General features: G+C 51.3%; 1 protein-coding gene across 2 annotated transcripts in view; it reads left to right on the top strand.

Annotated features, from left to right (window-relative positions):
• Ank1 (ankyrin 1) overlaps positions 1-24,636 on the top strand; it is a 77,050-nt gene that overhangs the window by 16,088 nt on the left and 36,326 nt on the right. For both annotated transcript variants that reach the window (XM_055593434.1, XM_055593433.1), the window contains exons 3-22: positions 101-199; positions 597-695; positions 1,089-1,274; positions 2,092-2,190; positions 2,678-2,776; positions 3,059-3,157; positions 8,362-8,559; positions 9,305-9,403; positions 9,638-9,736; positions 10,181-10,279; positions 11,209-11,406; positions 12,308-12,406; positions 12,993-13,091; positions 16,992-17,189; positions 19,352-19,450; positions 21,282-21,380; positions 21,601-21,699; positions 22,659-22,751; positions 23,097-23,169; positions 23,855-23,878. In XM_055593434.1, coding sequence (XP_055449409.1) covers positions 101-199; positions 597-695; positions 1,089-1,274; positions 2,092-2,190; positions 2,678-2,776; positions 3,059-3,157; positions 8,362-8,559; positions 9,305-9,403; positions 9,638-9,736; positions 10,181-10,279; positions 11,209-11,406; positions 12,308-12,406; positions 12,993-13,091; positions 16,992-17,189; positions 19,352-19,450; positions 21,282-21,380; positions 21,601-21,699; positions 22,659-22,751; positions 23,097-23,169; positions 23,855-23,878 — 2,257 coding nt within the window. The remainder of the gene's footprint in view (positions 1-100; positions 200-596; positions 696-1,088; positions 1,275-2,091; positions 2,191-2,677; positions 2,777-3,058; positions 3,158-8,361; positions 8,560-9,304; positions 9,404-9,637; positions 9,737-10,180; positions 10,280-11,208; positions 11,407-12,307; positions 12,407-12,992; positions 13,092-16,991; positions 17,190-19,351; positions 19,451-21,281; positions 21,381-21,600; positions 21,700-22,658; positions 22,752-23,096; positions 23,170-23,854; positions 23,879-24,636) is intronic.

The raw sequence follows: 24,636 nt of genomic DNA, 5'->3' as shown, positions 1-24,636 counted from the left end.
CCGCCTTGGACTTCCCAGCTAGGACCTTGGTCCTCCTGCCTGTGACAATCTCTTGAGCAGGCTGAGGGAACCTCCTCTCCTCCTTGCCTCTGTGTTGCAGAAGGGGAACACTGCTCTGCACATCGCTGCCCTCGCCGGTCAGGATGAGGTGGTCCGAGAGTTGGTCAACTATGGAGCCAACGTCAATGCCCAGTCTCAGGTGATGGCTTCCCGGCCCCTACTCTAGAGAAAGTCTTTCTTCACATACACAGTTCTTTTCTGCTCCATAGAAGACGCATTGGCTGCTTCGTACTTCACACACACACACACACACACACACACACACACACACACCACATCACATCACAGATACCCATGTACACATAATTAACAACAAAATAACTCTTTAAGTAGAAGAGACTGTGTGAGCTAGGGGCTCACTCAGAAGGTGAGGGGGTAATACCCAGAAGGAGTCATCTTATCTTGGCCTTAGGTGATAATTTTCCAGAGGCAAAATGAGGGAATGAAGAGAGAGCCAGGCCTGTCCACACGAGAGGGTTTGCACCTATCTTCTTGTCTCTTCCGCTGTTTTAATGGCTTCTTCTTTGGGTTTGCAGAAAGGCTTTACTCCCCTGTACATGGCTGCCCAGGAGAATCACTTAGAGGTGGTGAAATTTCTGCTGGAAAATGGAGCCAATCAGAATGTGGCCACAGAAGTAAGCCCCTTGGGAAATGTACCCTGTGCTGGAAGGGCCTTGGGTACATGAAGTAGATGATGGCACACAGTCAGACTACAAACAGATGACATACATTCAGACCTCCTTAGCACATAGTCAGACAACAAACACCTGGTACACACAGTCAGACACCTTCATAGCACACAGGCAGACTGCAAACATGACACGCTCAGCCGGACCCTCATGGCACACAGGCAGACTGCACGCATACAGTAGGAAAACTAAGTGCAAGAAGAGGAACGAACGCAGTCATAATAGGAGCACAGAGCAAGCAAATGAGGCAAGGAAGGCTTCAGGGAGGAGGTGGCGCTTGAGCTGAGCGTAGAGGATATAAAGAGCCTTGAACTCCCACCTTTGTTCTGCGCTGACCAGGATGGCTTCACTCCGCTGGCTGTGGCTCTACAGCAGGGTCACGAGAACGTGGTGGCTCACCTCATCAACTACGGGACGAAAGGAAAAGTGCGCCTCCCCGCCCTGCACATCGCAGCCCGGAATGATGACACTCGGACAGCTGCAGTCCTGCTGCAGAATGACCCCAACCCAGATGTGCTTTCCAAGGTGAAGGAAGCCAGGGTGCACAGCAGGGGAAGCAGGTGGGGGTGGGGCACCGATGGACTGTGGGCTAGAGGCAGCTTCAGAGCCCAGCTGTGCCTTAGTGCCTGGGGCTCTGTGGGTACCCTTAAGTCCCCTGAGAGTGCTTAAGTCCCCTGAAACTGCACCTCAGAGGGGGCTCTGGATTGCCACCCTCTTCCTTCTCTGCTGCCCTCGCTGGATGAGGTAGTCATCATGCCCAGCTGTGGAAGAGCAGGAAGGTAGAAAGTGGGGTTCCTGAAGATGTTCGGGGCTGTGCCCTGCTCTCTGATGTTTTAAGTGTCACTAACCAAAGGCTGTTTGTTCATTCAGTTAGGCTGTTGGCTGTCCCCCAGTCAGCTAGATTGCTTGTCTTGCTCACACTGCCTCCTCCGTCCACCTATTCGACCACATCCCTGTCCCTGGGGTTTGTTTGGATGTGTCTAAGGATGTGGAGCAGGGAGAAAGCAGTGGACCCTCTGGGTAGCCAGCTGAGTCCCAGACCCTGTTAGGGGGCTGGCTGTCTCGGGCTCCACAACCCTCTTCACTGATGACTGAAATCTCTTCACAAGAGGTGATCTCAGTTTATAGTTTGGCTTGGTCACAAGGCAAAGACTGGAAACCACTATGAGGCAGCCTTAAACCTTTGAGCACGGCTTGCCTAGAGAGCATCTCGCCACGCCTTCCACAGATTTTGCCACTGGCCAAAGCCTGCTTTGTGTGTCGGGCCCTGTGTCCCCATGCTGGTTCTGGGACAGAGGTGCTGCTATGTCACAAGTGGTTCCCCCCCCATCTGTTTTGCCAGACGGGATTCACGCCCCTCCACATCGCAGCTCACTACGAGAACCTCAACGTGGCCCAGCTGCTCCTCAACCGGGGGGCCAGCGTCAACTTCACACCTCAGGTAACGTCCCTGGACGGTATGCACACTGTCCAGAGTCTAGGCTGTCTAGAGTCGGGGTACCCCTGCCTCTCTCACGCATACTCTCTTCAGCACCTTGGAGTCCAGTTATGCCCCAGAGATGCCTAGCAGGCCAGAGCCCCAGTGTCTATCAGACGTCCTGCTAGGCCATCACTTTGTCTCTCAGCTCTTGTCTGGAGAAAATGCAGAACTCCATGTATCTGCTCTCTGGGTGAACACAGGAGGCAGGGAATGATTGCAGATGACTGGGGGATGTGGACTTGGTCATCTTGGTATGATTAACCACACAGTACCATTGGGTCCTCACAGGTCCTGACCCTCCCTTAGATGAGATGTGCTTCCAGAGCTAAAGGGGATGCCTGTTCTGCTGCAGTCACAGGGCTGGGGGCAGGGGCTGCGGAGTCACTGGTTTTCATGCTGCTACCTTCCACAGAAGCACTGAGTTCTGACTGCCCGTTTCCTTCTGCAGAACGGCATCACGCCTCTGCACATTGCCTCCCGCAGGGGGAACGTGATTATGGTGAGGCTCCTGCTGGACCGAGGGGCTCAGATAGAAACAAGGACCAAGGTAGGTGCCGGCAGCCTTTGGGGCCAGCACAGGGGGTGAGCTCTGCCCTCGAGTCTCCCCAGGGCGGCAGGCTTTCAAAGAGCGAAGTGCCACCTGCCTCACTGGGTGGTCTGCAGTAGCAGCTGGGCGCAGCAAGAGACAGTCAAAACTGAGCCAAAGCCAAGCTGGCCCAAAGGCAGTATCAGAATTTCCAAACCTGGGACTGATACTGTGGACAGACTTGTGCCACACAGCCATTGACGGCTGCCTTTTGGGCTTTCTGTCTTTCACGGTCTCATGAAGGATGAACTGACACCGCTCCACTGTGCAGCTCGGAATGGACACGTGAGAATCTCAGAGATCCTGCTGGACCACGGGGCGCCCATCCAAGCCAAAACCAAGGTGTGTGCTCCTTCCTGGGTATGCCATCTTGCAGGACATACTCCAAGTGGGCTGGACCTTTTTTCTCTTGGCTGCGACAAAATAGCTTATACGTGTGATATTTAAGGAAAGGAGGGTTCACTGTGGCTCACAGTTTTAGGGAGCATGGTCCTTCGTGGTGATAAAGTCGTGGCAACAGAAGTAGAAGGTCACATTGTCACAGCTTCAGTCAGGAAAAAGAGACAATTCTGGTGTTCAGGTGGCTTTTTCCTTTTGATTCCGTCTAGGGTCCCAGTCCAAGGGATGGCGTCACTCACCTCCAGGGCGGGTCTTCCCTTCTCATTTAAACCTCTCTGGAAGAACACCCCCATAAACACACCTGTCTGTTTCCGTAAAGATTCCAAATCCAGATGGGTTGACAGTAGTGGAGATTAGTCATCACAGCTCCACCCTCCAGCAGCCTGACACCCGAGCACATCACTCTCAGGGATGCTAACGGAAGTCTTCGCTCCCAAAGTCTCATTTCCATCTCATGATGTGAATGATATCGCTAGATATCCTCACAGTCTTTAATAGTCCCAACACCATGCAGAGTGCAGAGGCCTAAGCTGGAGAGATGGCTCAGTAGTTAGGAGAGCTTTTTGTTCTTCTATACCTCACATGCATGTGCCCTCACAGGATTTAATGTCTTTCATTTTTCAATAATTATTATTTTATTTAAGCGTACGTATGTTTTCCCTACATGTATGTCTGTGCGGCGTGTACATGTCCGGTGCTCACAGAGGTCAGAAGAGGCGGTCAGGGCCCCTGGGACTAGAATTACCAACGGTGGTGAGCCACCATGTGGGTCTTGGGTTTCAAAATGCTCTTAACCACTAAGCCACCTCTTCAGCTCCTAAGACATTTTTAAAAAGAGTGTAAAGGCCCAGCTCTCTTCTGAGACTCAAGACGGTCTCTTGACTGCGATCCCTGAACAGACATGACAGGATACACACTTGCACCACGCCACGGCACAGAGCAAACGTCCCCTTCCAGAAGCAAGGAAAGGTCAGACTAAAGCCAGACTAGACCCCAGCAGGCAGACGTCAAATCCTACAGCTCGGTGTCCAACATCTGGGCCCACGTTGAGATTTCATGTCCTTGCTCCTCCAGCTCCCCTGCCTACAGCACATGCGGTCTCTCTCTTGAGGCTCGTTGCCTGCGACTTTCCTCAGAGGACGCCTGCATTGCAACTAATACCTCATCTTTACAATTTCATGCAACGGTTTCTTGGGGCCTCCTTGCCGAGGGCCTGAGCCTGCCTCACGATGTTTGGCCTAAGCAGTCTCCAGACCCCAAAGTGGCACAAGACCCCAAAGCCCCCTCAGTCTTGCATCTATTATGTCTATAAAATTAACACTGGACAACACTGCCAGGCCCTGCTGCCAGCCTGGGTAAGAGCCTAGGACCTCAGAGCACAGTTGCACTGGCCTCATTGTGCCTTCTGGGCTGATCCTTTGAAAGCTGTGAGCAGGGAACCCCTGCTCAGTGGCATCCTATGTCCAGACTCTCTTCTTTCAAATGAATTTGCCTTTCCAAAGATGGAGTTGTCAGTGTCTTTCTATTGTCTTAGAACTGAGCAAGAAGGGCTTTTTAATTTTTTATTTTAGCATTTTTTATTATTATTTATTACAATTTATTCACTTTGTGTCCTGGCTGTAGCCCCCTCCCTCCCTTCCTTCCTCTTCTCCCCCTATGCCCCTCCCCTAGTCCACTGATAGGGGATGTCCTCCCCTTCTATCTGACCCTAGTCTATCAGGTCTCATCAGGATTGTCTGCATTGTCTTCCTCTGTGGCCTGGCAAGGCTGTTCCCTCCCCCACCCCAGGAGGAGGTGATCAAAGAGCCAGCCACTGAGTTCATGTCAGAGAAAGCCCCTGCTCCCCTTACTAGAGAACCCACAAGGAAACTGAGCTTCCATAGGCTACATCTGTGCAGGGGTTCTAGGTCCTCTCCATGCATGGTCCTTGGTTGGAGTATCAGTCTCTGCAAGGGCCCCCTGGGCCCAGATTTGTTGGTTCTGTTGCTCTCCTTGTGGAGCTCCTGGTCCATCCAGGTCTTTCTATCTCTCCTTTCTTCCCTAAGATTCCCTGAATTCTGCCCAAAGTTTGGCTATGAGTCTCAGCATCTGCTTTGGTACCCTGATCAGTAGAGCCTTTCAAAGAAGGGCTTTTTAAAATAGTGTTAATTTCTTTAACAGTTACATCTGCTTTTTCTCTACTATCTTGTCTATAACTTTAAACTCTCTCATGTTTCTTTTCCTGCCAAACTACACATTTTTGTATCTTTCTCCTCTGCTTGTTGTTCTCTCTGGCTCTAGACCAGCATAAGACAGTGAACAATAACCATGACATGCCTGAATGCTAGCCTATTTTGATATTTCTTCCACCAAAACAAATTTGTCCCTTACTTTGCATTCGGCCTCTCCCAGGTTCTTGAGACACAGTAGAAAGAAGTCATATTCTTTGGCAGAATGTAACGTGAAAGGGTGTTTGTTCCTCTGTGAAACCTTGTGAGCTGGGCCATCCTACCTGCATTCATTCTTCTCAGCATCCAGGTCTTCCAAACTCTCACCAACATGGTTCATTAAGCCCTATTCATAGCATTCCAGGACTTGTCTAGCCTGAAGCCCCAAAACCTACCACATTTCTCTTGCAAACCAGTTCCAGAGGCCTGTCAGTTAAATGTCAGGTTTATCCCAGAAACCAAATGCTTCTTGGTACTGATTTTTCTGTGCTGTTTACTTTTCATTTTGCTAGGACAAAATATATGACTAGCTCAGGAAGGAAGGGTTTGGTTGGGCTTACGATCTGGATGTATGTCTATCATGGCGAGAAAGGTGTGGCGGCAGGGGTATGAGACAGAGGGTCCCCTTAAATCCACAGTTGGGAAGCAGAGAGGTAAACACAGATGATCAGCTCTCTCTCCTTTTGTCCTGGGCCTCAGAGCATGGGGTGATGCCCCCCTCATATTTGGATGGGTCTTCACTTCTCAATCAAACCTTTCTAGAAACACCTTCTATATATACCAGTGGTGTTTCCATAAATCCAGGGACTGTAAATCCAGGCACATTGACACTGGCAATGAGTCACCACACAGACCCAGGATCAGTCACTTCCGTGAAATGAGAGACACTGAGTCTAAGTGTGATGGTCCCTGTGGCATCTGTCGCAGGACCTGCCATACTGGAGGGCAAGGCTTCCTGTCTTAGCTTATCTTGTGATTAGCCCTCAGCACCCTTTATCTAAGACCCTGGGTTAATCAAATATGTTTTGACTTTGTAGACAATTGCGTATTAAACTCTGCCAGCGGGGCAGAACACTATCCATGGGCAAACAAGCAGCTGTGTTCCAAAACATTTCACTTATGGGCTGGAGAGGTGGCTCCGCGCATAAGAACACTTGCTGTTCTTGCACAGGAACCAAGGGTGCTTCCAGCACCCACGCCAGCTGAATTATAACCTCCTGAAACTGCAGCTTCAGGAGATGCAGCGCCCTCCTCTGGCCTCTGTGGGCGCCAGCACACACTTGTGCACACGTACACAGATACTCACACACATACACATACGCAAAAGTGAAAATTAAAGAAAACCTTTAAAAAACATTTACAAGCCCAAATGACAAGCTGGATTTGGCCTGCACCTGCCTGGTTTTGTTCTAATCCAGTCCCTATTTCTTCTACCCTAGCTCCTAAAAGGACAAGAGCCAAGCCTTTAGGAAGTCTTCAGAACCTAGAACAGACAAGAGAGAAGTTTAAAAGAATGTATAAAACCATTTCAGTCAACCTCCAATAGAAGCCAGAGAAAAGGCTCATCTCGAGGTTCTAGTGTGTAAACACAAGGCTTCCAGAAGATGCTGCAGCTGTTGGCAAATGGGGATGGATTAAGACAGTGTGTCTAAGGCAAAAGCAGGCCCGTTCACAGCCACAGACGTGGGTCTGTCAGGGCCAAAGGAGAGGGGGAGACAGAATTTCTCCTAGGGCTGGAAAAGATGGCTCAGTGGTTAGGAACAGCATGAGAACCTGATTTTGTGTCTCACTAGCCATGTAAAAAGCTGAGTGCAATCCTAGGGTGGTAGGGTGCAGAGACAGGAGACCTGAAGGCCCAGGTTTGGTAAGAGACCCCATCTCAAGGGACTAAGGCAGAGAATGACATGACATCCGACATGCTTCTCTGACCTCCGCACACGTGCAAAGGGATGTACACATGCAGATATAACAAATGTGTATGCGCTCACACGCATGCTCAGGCACACACACACACACACACACACACATTCATGCACACAATCACACAAAACAAAACAAAATAAATGAAACAAAATGTATCCAGGCTGGCCACCAAGACTTACAACCTGAGCTCAGTCTCCAGAGCTCACCTGGTAGAAAGAGAGAACAGCCTCCAGCCAGCTGTCCTCTGACTTCCACACACCCACGATGGTACAGTGATGCCTACCCAGCACCCCACAACTATACACGGTAAATAGAGTGAATGCTTTTCAATGGAAAAGTTTGAAGAGACCGAAGGCCTGTTTTGTTGTCCTTTAGCCACTCAAGACACATCAATTAATACTCACCACACACGTTACATGCATTTCTTGGGCCCTGTGAGCATTTGAGAAACGTGAGGCAGAGTGACTTAGGAGAAAAGACACTCTCAAGATGGCAACTGACGGGGGCTGGAGAGATGGCTCAGGAGTTAAGAGCACTGGCTGCTCTTCCAGAGGTCCTGAGTTCAGTTCCCAGCAATCACATGGTGGCTCACAGCCATCTATAGTGAGATCTGGTGCCCTCTTCTGGCCTGCAGGCGCACATGCACATGACAGAACATTGTTACATAATAAGTAAATAAATCTTAGGGAAAAAAAAAAAGGTGGCAACTGAAAATTAGATGATTTGGCAAAGGAGAAAATAAGGTCAGACTGAGTGGACAGTATAAACCAGCAAAGCCCAGTGAACTCCATGGCGGTCAGGGTGCTCAGGGAAGTCTTCATGGCTGGTGGGAGGCTGGTTGGGAGGGCTTGAGGATTCAGTGAGGTAGGAGGAGAACATTTTCTTCAGAGCCAAGATTGTCTGGGATCCACGCCGAAGAGCCACGTAGACAAGCAGGACATGGCATTGCCCTCACCATCCTGAATCCGATGCTCTGTCCCCGGAAGCTTTGTCATTGCTTTATTCCTCTTCCTCCAGAACGGCTTGTCCCCAATTCACATGGCGGCTCAGGGAGACCATCTCGACTGTGTCCGACTTCTATTGCAATACAATGCGGAGATAGATGACATCACCTTGGACCACCTGACTCCTCTCCACGTGGCGGCCCACTGTGGCCACCATAGGGTGGCTAAGGTTCTCTTGGATAAAGGGGCCAAGCCGAACTCCAGAGCCCTGGTGAGAACTCCAGAGCCCTGGCTACTGCGGGAGAGATGGTGCTGGGGCGGGGGAAGCAGGAAGCCAGCGCTGCATGGGGGCTGCTAGGGACAAACCCCAAGCAGGCGCACATCGGGCATGTGAATTTTTATACCGCAATCCATATCCAGCCGGTTGTGGCCTCCTGCACTTGTGACTGTAGCTTCACCAAGAGGCTGAGGTTCGCTGTGGGTTTGTACCCAGGAGAGCTGACTCTGGAAGTGGTGTGTACGGCAGGCATGTGTGTTCAGGGGCCCCAGTCAGACTAAGAGCTGACAGACAGTAGCATCTCAGAAGCAGGCCTGGCCTTCGACCTGCTTTGGGGTGAGGACGTGCTGGCTTGAGCTAAGCACCTCTCCTGTTAGAGGGGATGTGGTCCCAGCCCTGAGAGGTGAGAGTTCAGACCAGAGTCTTCCCATGGCTCTGCTCCTCACTCTCCTCCCCAGGCCAGAGGCCACCAGGTGGTTCATAGTCCACAGAACACGTCCAGGACGTTTGTCTCACACTTGTTCATCCGCAGAGGAGAACTGAAGGGGCAAGCACCCTCCAGAGACAAAAGACAGAGCAGTCATGACTTCACACCCGCTTGCACTGAGCAGACACCAGACTCTGGGGCCACTGAAGCTTCCTGGGTTTGGGGCTGTTGGCACTTGAGACCTCTAAGTCAAAAGGCAGTTCTTTGGCAACTGCTTGAGTTCCTGACCTGTATGCTTTGTGTGGACTACAGAATGGTTTTACCCCCTTGCACATCGCCTGTAAGAAGAACCACATCCGTGTCATGGAGCTGCTGCTGAAGACAGGAGCCTCCATCGACGCAGTCACGGAGGTAGGAGAGAGCATAGGTGTGCTTCACCCGGGGGACCCCCACACACACACACCCTGGCCGTAGGTGGTTATCCCTGTGGCCATTTTCCTAAGAACAAGCCCGCCTGGTTCAAGTCCATTTCCTCAGGTAGCCATTCCTGGAGCGCCACAGCAACCGAAGAGCATACGCCGTTGTGGCTTGCTCCTCTCTGTGGGGAAGGCTCGCACTCAGCAGACTCCGCTCTTTCTCTTCCAGTCTGGCCTGACCCCTCTCCATGTGGCTGCCTTCATGGGTCACCTTCCCATTGTGAAGAACTTACTGCAACGGGGAGCGTCCCCCAATGTCTCCAATGTGGTAAGTTCTGGAGGACAGTGAGGGCTCTTGGCTCTGTCCACAGCTCTGAGGGGATCTGTAGAAGGGGGTCCCTGCTTTTCTTCACCCACGGAAATGGGATTCTCAGGATAGCAAAGATGTCAGGACCACGCGGGGAGAACATTCCTCTCTATGGATGCTCCCCCAGTTAAATCTGTCACACGTCTGTACATCTTTGGACTTTTATTTTGGAACTTCTATAAGTACAATCTGGAAATACACTCACACATTTGAATATTCATGAGCTCTGAGGTTACTTTCACATATACCTAGAATACTGAGAGAGGAGAAGAGAGACAGAGACTCGCTGGGCAGCTCCAGATCTTGGACAAAAATCCTCCTTGGCCCAGGGGGCAATCTGAGTTCAGTGTGTATCCTTTTGCAAGCCCAGCATGCGATAACAATTCTATAATCGTTATTTTGCAGAAGGTAGAGACCCCATTGCACATGGCAGCCCGGGCAGGGCATACAGAAGTGGCCAGATATCTGCTCCAGAGCAAAGCCAAAGTTAATGCCAAGGCCAAGGTGAGTTCTGGAGGCAGGAAAGGGAGGGGCCTGGACACAGGTCACTCCAGCCTGACGAAGGAAAGCCATTCTCATCAGGGGTCAGGGGCTGGCAGTCATGGCCACTCCCACTTAGATCACAGTGAAAGCTCAGCTTCTGCTCTGTTGGTGTTCACGAGGGTCAGACATAGTTTTGTATGCGAATGGTGTTTCTGCAGAGCAACAAATGACCAGGGAGCAGAGCTGGCCTGCAGCATTTGCTGGGCCAGCAAGTAAGTGTGACTGGAGAAAGGAAGTTGGCAAGATGGTGTCATCAGCAAAAATCAGCCAGGATCTCCTGATCTAAAAGTGGGAGGATCCCCTGTTGCATATTTTATGGCAAATAAACCACAAGATCGGCTACCAAGTTTTCAAGTTGGCAGGCCACGTGGCAAAAACCAGGCCTCTGTCAGTGGCAGGCTCCTGTGAGCTACTCTGAGCCAGTAACAGATGGCTCATCCGTGGAGGCCCTGGACCATGAGCTGTAGTTGGCAGTTGGAGAAGAGCAGGATAAATGGCTGTCTTTCCTCCATTTGCTGATTTGGAGCTGCGTGACCCCTAGCCTAGAGAACACCAAAGGAGAGTTCAAACATAAGCCGGGGAGACAGGGCTTGCTGGAATAGCAGTCAGTTTCCTCAGTATCTTTTCTGCGGGGGACATTGTGACCCCTTTGGGTCCATCACCTGCTTGATGTGAAACCTAGCCCTGTGAAACATTGTTTCAATTCCCACTTACAATTGGGGAAGCCGCACCTTTGGGCAATTAAGTAGCAATAGCCAGGAAGCCGGTGAACTGTAAGAAATCCTAGCTCTTTTTATTCATCCCCGAGTCATTTGCACTCAGAGAAATACAGAGGTAGACTCGGGAAGGTTAACATTTCCAGTTCTGTGCTTTCACCCCCGGGGGTTCAGGATGACCAGACGCCGCTTCACTGTGCTGCTCGCATCGGCCACACAAGCATGGCGAAGCTCCTGCTGGAGAACGGTGCCAGCCCCAACCTAGCTACCACTGCTGGCCACACGCCCCTGCACACCGCAGCCCGTGAGGGCCACGTGGACACAGCCCTGGCCCTGCTGGAGAAGGAAGCATCCCAAGCTTGCATGACCAAGGTACAGCACAGCCACTGCCCCGGTTCCCAGAAAGCGATAGGCCCGTAGGGTCTGGTGGCCTGCCTGTGATCGTAGCACCTGGAAAGCTGGGACGGGAGGATTGCTTGAGCCCGGGAGCTCAAGGCCAAGCTGGACAACATAGCAAGACTGGATCTCGAAACACAGAACCAGAAACAAACCCTATGTAATGTTTGAGGAAACAAAAGGCTGGGCCTGGGGCTCTGAGGGGATTCCCACCTAACCTTTTTAGTGGTCGTGGGACCCCATTGTGTCATCTCCTTCCCCAGAAAGGGCGCGGTCAGTCTCTGCTCCAACCCAGGCTTTCTGCTTCTCCTGGAACAATTAAGTTGCTAGGCATTTGCTGTAGTCCAATCAGACAGATTCCTGATATGCAGACTCAAAGGGCTCAAGGGCTGAGAAGTTGCTTGGTAAAGAGTGCTTGCCTGGCAGGTGCAAGGCCCAGGTTCACTCTCCAGAGCTGCAAAACATAACTAACTGGCTAACCAGATGTGATTCTGATGGGTACACTGGCACATGCCTGTGGCCCCAATACTTCAGAGCATGAGGCAAGGGCATCTGGAGCTCAGGGCCAGCCTGGGCCACATATTAAGACTGTCTCCAAAGGAATAATAACAAAACAAAGAAAAGTCACAGCTCCTGTCTTTTTTGAGTCAACAACCATTTGACAATGTTGGAGACAGCTTTTCTTTGGTTTTCCATATTCGAGTAGACGAGGTGATACTGGGGAGGCGTGTAGCCTCTTGCAGGGATCAAAATTCTCAGGTCTCTCTGTCCCGTTGGCATTCCCATGCTGGTGAGGGTAGGAAGAGCCCTAACCATGCCATCCACTGGGGCAGCGGCGCTGGCACCCATGGTCCTAATGGCCTGTGTTTCTCCTCAGAAAGGATTTACCCCTCTCCACGTAGCTGCAAAGTACGGGAAGGTGCGAGTGGCTGAGCTGCTGCTAGAACGCGACGCACATCCCAACGCAGCCGGAAAGGTGAGTTTGAACTTTCCTCTCCTCTTGGGCTAGAGGAAGTGAGAGGGGACAGAATTCCCTACTGGGAATCACTTGCACTGGCAGCCTTCCATTGAGAATGATCTTAGAAGACGCAATCCTGACAAAGGCCTGGTCTGTTAGAAGGACCTGGAGCCTTCTCTGAAAAGGGGTGACGATTCCGTGGCCCACATCCCCCACAGGGATGAAGGAATGGTCCTACATCCTGTTGGCGCTGTCTTTCAGTAGCTCCCCTTCAAGGCTGGCTGTAGGCAGATTTTCTTCCCCTCAGAACTAATGATACACTAGAGCGTATGCTAGGCAAACTCTCTACTATTGAGCTATATCCCTAGCCTTGAATAAAAGAGATTCATTTTCCCTTTCGTTGTGATGAAATGAAACCCGGGGCTTGCACATTTTGGCCAAGTGCGTTACACTGAACCATACCCCCTGGCCCAGTTTTGGGTGGGTACTTACCTGTGAAAGAAGTGCCCTGGGTTGACAAGTGGATGCTGGTTGTCTAAAATGGCTCCTCACAGAGGTGAGCTCTCTTCTTTGCTTCTCTCCCTCCGCATGCGTCACTCTGCAGAACGGCTTGACTCCTCTGCACGTGGCCGTCCATCACAACAACTTGGACATCGTCAAGCTTCTCCTTCCCCGAGGTGGCTCCCCGCACAGCCCTGCCTGGGTAAGGCCTCTTCCCTAGCTTCCGTCTACAGCAGCGGTTCGCGGCTTCCCTAGTGCTGTGACCCCCTTACTACACGCTGCGCATTATGGTGTGCCGTGTACTGTTCTTCATGCTGTGGTGACCCCCAACCATAAATTTACTTTCATTGCTCCTTCATAGCTGTAATTTTGCTACTCTTATGAACTGTAACGTAACTGTCTGATGAGCAGGATGTCTGCCATGCGACCCCTGTGAAAGAGTCGGTTGGCCCTCTAAGGGGTCCCGACCCATAGGCTGAGAACCGCTGGTCGTAAGCACCGTCAGAGGTTCTGTGTTTGACTCTGGAAACACAGACAGGGCAACACACCTTCACAGGTACCCCCCGCAGGACCACTGCTGCTAGCTGAGGGCTCACTGTCAGCGGGAAGTGGGAGATGCTTTTCTGTCAGAAGGTCCTTCACGAAGGACAATCCACACCACACAAGTCAAGTACCCCCGCAGCCACGTGTCAGCTGTATCGTGTAAGCAGGGATGGCCAAAGGTCTATTCCTGAGAGCCTTCAGCCCCAAGCCCTGCTCTCAGAGATTTCACTCAGCGAGGCTGTGGCCCACTGAGATGTCTCATTTGTCCGTGCTTTCCAAGCGTCCTGGTGCTGGGTGCGGGTGGCCACACCTGGAGGGCTACCCAGGTTCCCACGAGCTCTCCGGACTCTGAAGCAAAGAGTCTTGCCTGAATGTGAGGGTCGCCCTGATGCATTCTGTTTTTGAATACAGACATTGTGGTGGGGGCTTTGACGCCTGCATATTCCGAGCTGATTGCACATCTGCCTTCTGAAATGTGCCGCAAGTGTAGGACTCCGGGACCCTCAAGGGACTAGGGAAGAGGGTAAAAAAAAAAAAAAAAGCCAGAGGACAGAGGAGCCTTTTGAGGACCAGACTACCCCCAGGGCAAAGTGGGGTTTATATCTGTGGGAGGTGGTAGGATGCTGTGAGACTAGTGGCCAGGAAAAGACAGTCATGGCCAGCATAGAAGCGACACCCCGCCTTGTGACAGAGCAGCCTGAGAGAGATTTATGACAGAGCTCCGTCACAGCAGCAGGGGTCTCCGTGCTGCCCGAGGAAGGAGCACTCAGGGGGACGCTGTGCACTTCAGCGGACACTTGCCGGGCTCGCCAGTGGGGAGGGCCCCAGTGTGTGGCCTCTGTTTGTTTTCCCTGCTCAGTACAATGCTCACCGCAGCTCACGACATCTATCTGCTGCCGGCACAGCGTGTCTCAGGAAGAAGCCCTTGTCTCCTCGGGCTTCGCCCCTACTCCTGCCTCCTGGGGTAGTGAGCCCTAGGGCCCTACGTCACCGTGTGCAGAGGCAGCACACAGCCGGCTAAGATGTTGACTTACTCCTGCTTCTAAAAATAAAAAGCCGGACTCCCCTCCTCCTCCTCCTCCTCCTCATTCCTACTTATATAAAAGGAGCTGGAGCCAGGTTCATGATATTTAAAGAGAGCGAAAGGCAACTCAAAGCCTGCACAGATGGGGTTTGTTTCCATGGCAAAAAATAGTTTCCAAAGTAGTCTGGCAATTTTGTAGAATTTCACAGCAAATCCCTTTGCACCCAAACCAAACTCTCCCCTTCTCGGTCTGATGCTGACAGGCTCCCTCCCATGTGCACTCCCTCTCTGTGCTTATTTCCTTGGGGGAAAGGAGCCCTTTATTGGCATAGATCCCTGTCTGACCTCTCCCTAACTCTCCAACGTAGCCGCCATTTCTCCTTGTCACCCACAAAAGGTCATCACTCCTTTAGTCCCGGTTTGGGGGATACTCTGGTAGGTTGGTCTATGCTCCACGATGGTCAGTGACTCATACCTTCCATTTTAACCTAAGACGACCTGAAAGATTTAGCCGCCTCCAGGGCAAGCTTGCCCCTGACCAACCAGGGTTTGTTCATGCCAGTGTGTTTGATACCCAAAGCAGCCCAAGTGACCTGGGACTCCTGATGGTACATCCAAGAACACACTGCAGATTTCTCCAGTGACTGTGCCTTGGGCATAAATTAAAAAAAAAAAAAAAATCCTTGCTCCTGTTTCACTGTGACACCTCATTTAGAAATGTTGGTGGACTCTCAGTAAGACAGTAGAGGTGGCAAGCAATAAAACATCCAGGGACAACTGGAGGGACGCTGGCCCATAATGTGGTAAAGCGCGTGTCTGGAGACAGCTGCACGCGGTAACTGTCTGCTGGGGAGGCTGGGTGGGCATAGGCCCAGGAGGGCATGGGTCCTGCCCTGGAAGTCCTCTGGCTTGGCACAGCTTCACTCGGAATATCTCAGGGCTTGGCTACCCGAAGCGGTTCATGGACCAGCAACCTCAGCATTACCTTGGGGAGCTGGTTAGGAACACAGACACTCAGGCCCTTTCTGGACCTTCTAGATGCAATTCTGCACTGAAAAAGGTCTCAAGTGCTTGAACCCACAGTTCAAGAAGCCAACAGGACCTACAGCGTCAAATGTTCGTTGTACAATATTGGGTAAAGCCAGTCACCTCTGCGAGTAGCTTCGCCACAAGCTAGGACAGTGATGCAGATACCTGCCCTCCTTACTGTGAACGGCTGGGGGAACGCTCCAGTAAGATTATAGAAATGGTTTCTAACACGGTGACCAACTGACCCACCTCCAGCCTGTCACCTGTCTGCAACAGGATGAGGAGCATACTCACACCGGGAACCCAACCACTGGCTTGCTATTAAATCTACCTAAATAAATAAAGCGTGAAGCCGGGAATATGCTAGTTAATGCCTGTATTTGCAGCCCTTGAGAGTCTGAAGCAGGACAACTGCCTCAAGTTTGGGGCCGCCTGGGCTGCAGCGTAGACCAGCTACAGACCGAGAGCCTGTTACTGCTGACAGAGTTAACAGGTTTCACCATCTGTTTGTCATCCTATCTTGCTCAACAGTAAATGCAAAGCCGCCATACAGGGCGGCACCGTTCTCATGCCTTGCTTTTGGAAAGCACTTTCCTTGCAAGTACACAATTACACTCGATCCACCCAGAAATTTTTTTCAGAAATAAACAAGGCAGACGTTTCCCCTACTTTTAATGATCTAAGAATATACCAGGAAATCTAGGCAGTGGAATGCTGTCCTGGTTTGCAGCTAGCGTGGAGTAGACCAGAGCTACATCTCCCCCGCCAGCAGACCCAATCGTATCAGGAAAGATTCCTTTTAGAAAGTTATTGAGAAAAGAACAGTAGAGCCCAGCAGTGGCGCACACCTTTAATCCCAGCACGGGGGAGGCAGAGGAAGGTGGATCTATGAGTGTGAGGCCAGCCTGGTCTATAGAGTGAGTTCTAGCCAGGGCTACACAGAAAACAAAACCCTGTTTTGAAAAAAGCAAAAGAAACAAAAAGAACAGTCATGCGTATGTAAGAGGAATGTTAGCTTCTCAAGAGCCAATCATTCTTTTTGGTTGTTGGCTTCAGGCTCGTCCTGCCTCGGTTTCCAGAATGCCGGGATTGCAGATGTGTGCTGCTGTACGTGGTTCCCTGTTTCTTTCCTTATGAAACATTGGGGGCTTTGGGTCCTTGCTGCCAGGAGGCAGAGACGGGAGACTTTAATTCCTACCCACCTTACCTTCAAGATGGAATCTGAATCTTGCTTGATGACAATGCTTTCTGCCCTGTGTAGCTCATGTGAGAAAGATGATAAGTACTAGCAGATGGGGAGAAGGGTACAGATGTTTGCCAGTTCTGGGAGCCTGCAGATCCAGCTCCAGATCCAGTAGTTGGTCTGTTTGTTTGTTCATTTAACACGTTTTCCTTGACGACATCAGCCTTGCTCAGAGGGTGAGCCAGGCCTAGCCCTCGCTCGTGCCGTCCTGCCGTGACCTCGGCTGTCGGGTCGCAGGGCTCAGATACCTTCTTCTGTTTCAGAACGGCTACACCCCTTTGCACATCGCTGCCAAGCAGAACCAGATAGAGGTGGCCCGCAGTCTGCTGCAGTACGGTGGGTCAGCGAATGCAGAGTCTGTCCAAGGCGTGACCCCACTTCACTTGGCCGCTCAGGAGGGCCACACAGAAATGGTCGCTCTCCTCCTGTCGAAGCAAGCCAACGGCAACCTGGGGAACAAGGTGGGCCTCTCTGAGCTTACCCTGTAGCTTCAGGGTGGGTGTCAGCTTCTGTGCTAAGCACCTACTTACCAGGGCTCCGCTTCTGCCCGAGATGTCTGGGTGGGATCCTGGTAACAGCCCTGTCTGTGTAAGCTGATAACAGCCTGCCACAGCTGGCTCATAAGGCAGTGAGACCCTGAGCCTTTGTAGCCCTTCCGTGTCACAGTGCCTTTCTATACTCCTTAGAGGATCTACAAGAAGGAACATCACAGAAACCCGGAGTATATTTGCCACAGCATAGGCCAGCATCCACACACAGGAGTACTGTGTGTAATTCAGAACTGGTCATCTACTTTCAGTGGTAGAAGATATGTCTTCCTTGGTGTCATCCATCCCCTCTGGTTCTTATCACCCTTCTCATGTAAAAATGCCAGGCCTGGTGGCACATGCTTGTAGTCCCAGCGTTGCTGGTATCACAGAGACAAGGTGAGGCTCACTGACCAGCAGAGAGCTGTGTCCAGTGAGAGACCCTGTCTCAAAGATCAAGTACACAGCTCTTGAAGACTGAGGGTTTGGCCTCTGACCCCCCAGACTTTCGTGTGTGCATGTGCACCTGCACACAAGCCCAAATCCTATCTCCATCTTGTGTGAGTCCACTCACAAAACACGTGTAGGACACCCAAGGTCACAGAGATAGGTTAGTTGTTTTTAGGGACCAAAGTTCAGAGGGAAGGGGAAATGACTGACTACGGAGATGTTCCCAAGTCCCAACATGCTAAAAGCCGTGAAGCACTTACTGACTGAGCCACTGCTCCCAGCAACCACTTCTTTTAAAGTTGTATATTTAATTATTTTTAAGAATTGTGTTTATTTATTATGTGTACAATGGTCTGTCTGCATGTACACATGCATGCCAGAAGAGGGCACCGGATCTCATTATAGAACTATGGTTGGGAGCCATCATTGTGGTTGCTGAGAATTGAATTCAGGACCTCTGGAAGAGAAACCAGTGTTCTTAACCTCTGAGCCATCTCTCCAGCCCTCAGAAACCACTTCTTTAAATGATAAATTAGCCTAAGAATTTCAGGAAGCCAAGCATGTTGCTGGTAAATTTCAGTTCCCCTAAAGCCCGTGGAGGCACTGGCTTCCCCAGGCCTTGTGGAGTTGTTTTTTTTTTTTCTCTCTCTCTCTCTTTTAATTAAATCTTTTTTATGCAATATATTCTGATCGGTTTCCACTCCCTTATCCCCTTTCAGATCCTCCCCACCTCCCCCATCCCACCCTTCCAAACCCATGCCTTTTTCTCTGTCTCTCGATATCTCTCTCTAACAAATAAGAATTAAAAAAGAAAAAAAAAACATGCTTAACATACACATACGAAAAAACAAAACAAACCAAACAAACACAAAACACAAAATTGAAAGCCATAATAATATACAAGCAAAAAACCAGTAAGGTTAAAAAAAAAAAAAAAAAGCACAGGGAATAAAGGGAAGCAGGCTTTCCTAGCAGTATTTGTACACATTCCCACATAGCAGTCACCTTTGACATATCGCTATCCTCGCGAGAAAACCGATGAGAAGTCTAAGACTGTGGTCCTTGTATGCCCAGCCCTCCGTACGGTGCTTCTGGCTGTGGGGGCAAAGGTAGCACATGCTTTCAGAGGTCCCAGCGTGATTCCACGTGGTTAGTGCTTTCTCCGATGCTCGCACTCTGCCCAGGGAATAGCCCGTGCTAACCTGTGTCCTCTAGAATAAGAAATAAGGTGCAGAGGCTTACCGGAAATAACAATTTCTACAATTGAGAGCCTTCGTTTAGCTAATTTATTGCCTGTGGGACAACCCCTGGCCATGGCTTATGTCATAAAGCTTTATTGGAACTCAACCATGCCTGGTGGTTTCCACGTTGGTTACAACTGCTCATTACCAGGATTGGCAAAGACAGCTCATGTATTAGCAGTCTGGCTATGAACAGAAAAAGCTGCCTGATCCTTCCCTAGGTTGGACTTCCGACATTCAGGTGAGGACGTGAAGGCCCAGGATAGGAAACCTTTTGCCAAATGACCAACTGTGTAGCTAGTTGGGGCTGCGTAGGCTTGGGAATGTCAAGCCCCACAGCTCTCTCCCACTGTAGCCTAGGATTCTTCCCTGGCTCCACGCTGACATGCATCTGTTTCTTTTTAGAGTGGACTCACCCCTCTCCACCTGGTAGCACAAGAAGGCCATGTTCCAGTGGCAGACGTGCTGATCAAACATGGAGTCACAGTGGACTCCACCACCCGGGTAAGGCGGGCAACCCCAGGCCTGCGGCTGCGATGGTTCCCTCCCTTAGCTGCATGATCCGCCACCATCCACCCACATGTACCCCTCTAGAACCTCGTACACCTTAAAACATCACAGGGGCACACCCTCACACCTTGAAATTGTCTCCTTCATGGAGACAAAAACCTTGTGGATCAACACTTTCCCGCCTCTTCCTGAGACTGGTAAGGAGTCTGGAAAAACCAGCATTCATGGCCACTTTGGGAATTTTTTTTTTTTTAAGTGTGCTGACCTTTGAGTTAGTCACAAGAAGCTGATGTTTGCACATGATGTCAAGTTCTGTCTCCCTGTGTAGTCCATGTGAGGGATACCTGGGTCTCTCTGAGTCGCTTGGAAATACAGCACTTTTTTTTTTTAATGCCCAGATTGTGTTGAATGGACTTTGACTTTCTCTCAAGCTCTTTGTGGCAAAGAGCCCTCTATTGTGGCATAAGTGGGTGTGGCACACAGCACGCCGCTCTGGGCATTTGCAGTGTGGGCCGGAGGTGACTGGGGTGACAGGAAGGAGTTGCAAAATGTGATGTCTAGAGTTAGAGGACGAACAGGGCACCTCCAGCTGGTGGAATAAGGAACTGCATGGAAGAGGAATGCTGATTCCTTTTGTTTTGAGACAAAAGTGGAAAGAAAGCACAAAGGGCCTGAGGATAGTTTGCCTAGGCATGTGCAAGGCCCTGTCTCCAGTACTGACAAAGAAAACCCCAGAAGAAAGAACAGGGTGACATCACCAGCAGCATGCACACACTCACCTCCCTTCCAGAGAGACACTAGTCATGAGGCTGTGCTGAAGGCCCCTCCAAGAACTGCCCACAGCTTCAACAAAGCTCTCTTTAAATCCCCAGGCTGCTCTGGACCTAGTCCAGTCTTTCAGCGTCCTGTTCTGCAGGTCAGAGCTGCCTCATAGGTTACAAAGCCATCCCCATGACACAAAGGTCTGACCCATAGGGTCTGCGTTAAGAGGGTCTCTGGAATCTTCAGCTGGCTCCCTAGGGACCTGTGTGACCAGAAAGGGCCTGAGGGTCAGCCATTTGGGCATAACACCAAAGCAATAAGTAGGAGGTGGAGCAGGGGTTGAACATGGAGGACGTGGGGCACCGTGGAGGTGGGGGAGACCTGGGTTCATCCCTGTCAGAGATGAACAAATGAACATCACTATGACGGATGCTTTGGAAACGAGCTCCACAGCCCGTAGTCCCATGAGAAACCATGTCCCATCACTTTAGACCGAGGTCAGTTTCTATAAACTCTAGAACCCAGCCAGCATCTGAATGCTTACCTCGAGGCTCCACCCCCTGGAGTGGAAGAAATGAGTCTGCTGTTGTGCCATCAGCAGGACAGAGCGTGGCTGACCGTGCTTCCAGCGTTCCTCTCAGCACAGGCCAGCTCATTACCCACTCCTGAAAAGAAGGCTTCTCAGATGCTGGCGCGGCTGTTTCTAGTTCCCCTCACCCCCCACTGCCACACACACACACACACACACACACCGTACCTTTCTAAGCATTGGCACAGACACTGGCCCCCACACTGTCCTCTCTCTGCTTCATCTCCAAGGCTAGCAGTTTTCTGCCTAGCCCTCTCTTCCAGGTTCACGGCAGCCTCCACTTGTCTGACACCAAATCCCACCCCTCCTCTAACCAGCATGGGAACTATGGCTCAGCTATGTCTGTAGCAGCCCTCCCCCCTCCCCCCTCCCCGAGGCTTCCTCCCCTCCCTTGAGCAGTTGCTTCTGTAAGGATTCCACTGGAGCGTGGCTCCGATGGTGTCTTGCCACCCACAATCCTGTCTCGCCTTCCAGATGGGTTACACTCCACTCCACGTGGCCAGTCATTACGGAAACATCAAGCTGGTCAAGTTTTTGCTACAGCACCAGGCAGATGTCAATGCCAAGACCAAGGTGCGTGGGTACCTTACACCGGGCTCCCGGGCCGATGGCGCCTAAGCGTTTACTCCAGGCCCTGTCTCAGTCCCGAGCTTTGAACCCAAAGAAGGAAATGGGGTGGGCGGGGTGGGGAGTGGGGTTAGTAGATGGACTCTGGAGTTTGCATGTTGTTCCCCCCCCACCCCCACCCCCCAACAGTTAACTGATCCTGCCATATGTCTGCCTCAATCCTTAGCTAGGATACAGCCCCTTGCACCAGGCAGCTCAGCAAGGACACACAGACATTGTAACGTTGCTCCTGAAGAATGGTGCTTCTCCAAATGACGTCAGCTCGGTGAGTACCCCCCTGGTCTCATTTAAGAGGTGGGGAGGGGGGAACGTATGTCCCTAACTTCATAGGTTGTGGACACCCTGGAGTATGGACAGAGCTGTGCATCACCATGTATCCGCCTTGTGTCCTCCAAGGCTTAGGCCTGGAATAAGGTTCTCTTTTGGTGGCTGTAGAGTATCTTTCCCAACAGCAAGCCTCCTCTCCTCTGGCTTGTAACTGTTTCTGCCAGCACACCTTCTGGTGTGTCTAACGCTACCTTCAGTACAGCACAAGTGGACAAAGCTAAGGGCTTTGGACCTCAAGACACCCCTAGCAGCCTTGGTGGTTGTGGTTCGGGATGAATTTCCTGTCCTTGCTGTGGGGTTTGTGGGGGTATCTGTAAGGCCGTTCCCGACTCGGAAAGCTGTGGTCCTGAGGGTGTAAGTGCAGACTGGCTGTAGCCGGGTGGAGCGCAGGCACATTCTGCAAGCAGAGAAGAACTTCAAAGAGAACGAACCCTCGTGCAGTTTTCACTGAACTCCGCCTCTTAAAATCAAAGTGTGAAGTGTGTCCCTGTCCTGTCTGGGGAACTTGTCAATTCTGGCCGCTCTAATTAGTTAGCTAAGAAAGTTCAGGATTGCTGTTAACTGTTACAACGTGTGGTTACTGACACCCGAAGAAAGGGCTTGGGAGAAGTCGGCAGCGTTGTTCTGCTGTGCACTGGCTCGTGGGGGCTTCCTTACTGGTTCCTCCCAGGCCCGGGGTGGGGGGCTTTGCCCCATTCTCATGTCAAGACAAAACCCAACACTGAAGGCTCACAGCGTGTCTTGCCTTGTCCCATACTTGTACACAGATCGTCTTGGCTCCGAGACGCAGTCTGCCCCTGTCCGCTTGGGCCCTTCTGAAGAATCCAGGGGAAGCTGGTCTGTGTGCAGCAGGCAGACTCTCCTCTCTGACTCCTCTCTGCTCTACCTTTGTCCTAGAACGGAACCACACCTCTGGCAATAGCCAAACGTTTGGGCTATATCTCCGTAACCGACGTGCTCAAGGTGGTCACTGATGAAACCAGTGTAATGGTATGTCTGCCCCTCCCCTGAGCACAACCTGGGCCCTGAGGGTTACTGCCCGAAGCCAACACCTCCCCCCTGATAGCCCTGCGGCTAGCTACAAGTGGGGCCATACTGCCATCTAGTGTCCAAAGAGTTGGATGGGGCCTAGGAAGTGGGGAAGCGCTGGGGCGTCTGGGGTCTGGCATTATCCTACCTATGGTACCTTCCAGACATCAGCTTCCAGATCAGTTGCCTCCTGGGCCTGGCTCTCTTTGGCAGCACATCTCTCTCAGCCTTTCCTGGCTGCTCCTTTGGGGCAGTAGCTGGACAGAAGAAAGGGTGGGTCCGAAACCCTGCCCTTTCTCCTTTCAGTTGGTCAGCGACAAACACCGGATGAGCTACCCAGAGACGGTGGATGAAATCCTGGACGTGTCTGAAGATGAAGGTGAAGTCTTTGGTGATGAACTCGGGCTCCATTCTCTCGGGCTGCCCTCAGAGTCCCTTGAAGCAGACGCACGCTGTGCATACAAGTACACGTTGAAACTAACAAGACCCACATCTTACAAATATCGTCTATTGACAAAATAAGTCCTTTCAAATGATCTAGGGGGAGGAGGGGAAATTGAGAACTTAGAGGTTAATATTTTAGATCGTGAGTCTTCATGTGCAGTCTAGTTGGTGGGTATGGCGCACCTGCGTTTGATCAGGGACGGGTCTACTCAAGGCAGCTCTAACAGCTGGCAGCAGCTGCAGCAACAGCTGGCTGCCGTCTCTGCAAGCTTCAACAAAGGACAGGGCAAGTTGTTTAAACGGAGAACACATGTCGGTCAGCTGCCCTTCTGACCGTGTGCTGGGGGAGAAAGTTTGGAGTCCTTTCCATTATCGCTGAGTGATTAAGGCTTCAAGTTTGTGATCTCCCGAGTATCTTTCACCACCTTCCTTCCCTCAAGAGAGCCCCACTTCCTCCTCCTCAAGGGGAGGCAGGAGACTGGGACGGCCCCTTCTGTGTGGAATCCGGAGGCTGTGTGACTGTCCCTTAGATGTAACACATGTCCACTTAGTAACATGCCCCTCGCTTTACCGGGTCTGATGCTGTCATTCCTTCAACCTGGCTCTTCTTTGCCTTCCAGGAACTGCTCACATAACCATAATGGGTATGAAATGCTTTCCGTTCCCTGTGGTCTTTCTCACCAAAGCACATTCCACCATCAGCACACGAGTCCTCACTAACCCATGCCTGCTTTTCATCCCCCGTGGCCCCATGCAGGGTCTGGGAGCTGCCTGAACAGGACATGCACACCATGAAATGCCCTCTGTATCTGTGCCCATGCCACCGTGTTTGTGCTCATCCTGCATGACAACTATACTTCCATCCTGTCAGCTCCAGATCATAGGGCCAGGGCTCCTGTTGCAGGGTGCTTGCCAGGGGCCCGGAGCCCACCCAGGCCAAAAGGGGGGAGGGGTGTGCAGGTTGCCAATTTAGGTGCAGGTGGCTCGAACCTCTTTATGGGGTTTGGAATCGCAAACAACTCCAGGAGTTCTGCACCTCCAGAGTCCCCGAGGTAGAGAGATAGCAATGGAAGCAAAGGGGCAGCAGTAACAAAAGAATGCTACGGTCTGGAGTGAATAGGTTTGAGCACTGTGCTGTTTTCCCCTAAGTAATGGCAGATTCGAAATATCTTGTAACCTGAGCCGGGTGTGATGGCTCACACCCACGCCTTTGATCCCAGCTTTCAGGAGGCAGGGAGAGGGGGACCCTTGAGTTCAAGGCCAGCCTGGTTTACAAAGCAAGTTCCAGGACAGCCAGGGCTACACAGAGAAACCCTGCCTTGAAAGAGAAAGGAAAGGAAAGGAAAGGAAAGGAAAGGAAAGGAAAGGAAAGGAAAGGAAAGGAAAGGAAAGGAAAGGAAAG

The sequence above is a fragment of the Psammomys obesus genome, unplaced genomic scaffold (genome assembly GCF_907164565.1).
Source record: "Psammomys obesus unplaced genomic scaffold, mPsaObe1.curated_primary_1811, whole genome shotgun sequence".
Taxonomy (NCBI): domain Eukaryota; kingdom Metazoa; phylum Chordata; class Mammalia; order Rodentia; family Muridae; genus Psammomys; species Psammomys obesus.
Note: the sequence above shows the minus strand (reverse complement) of the source record. Positions and strands in the feature narration are given on the sequence as shown.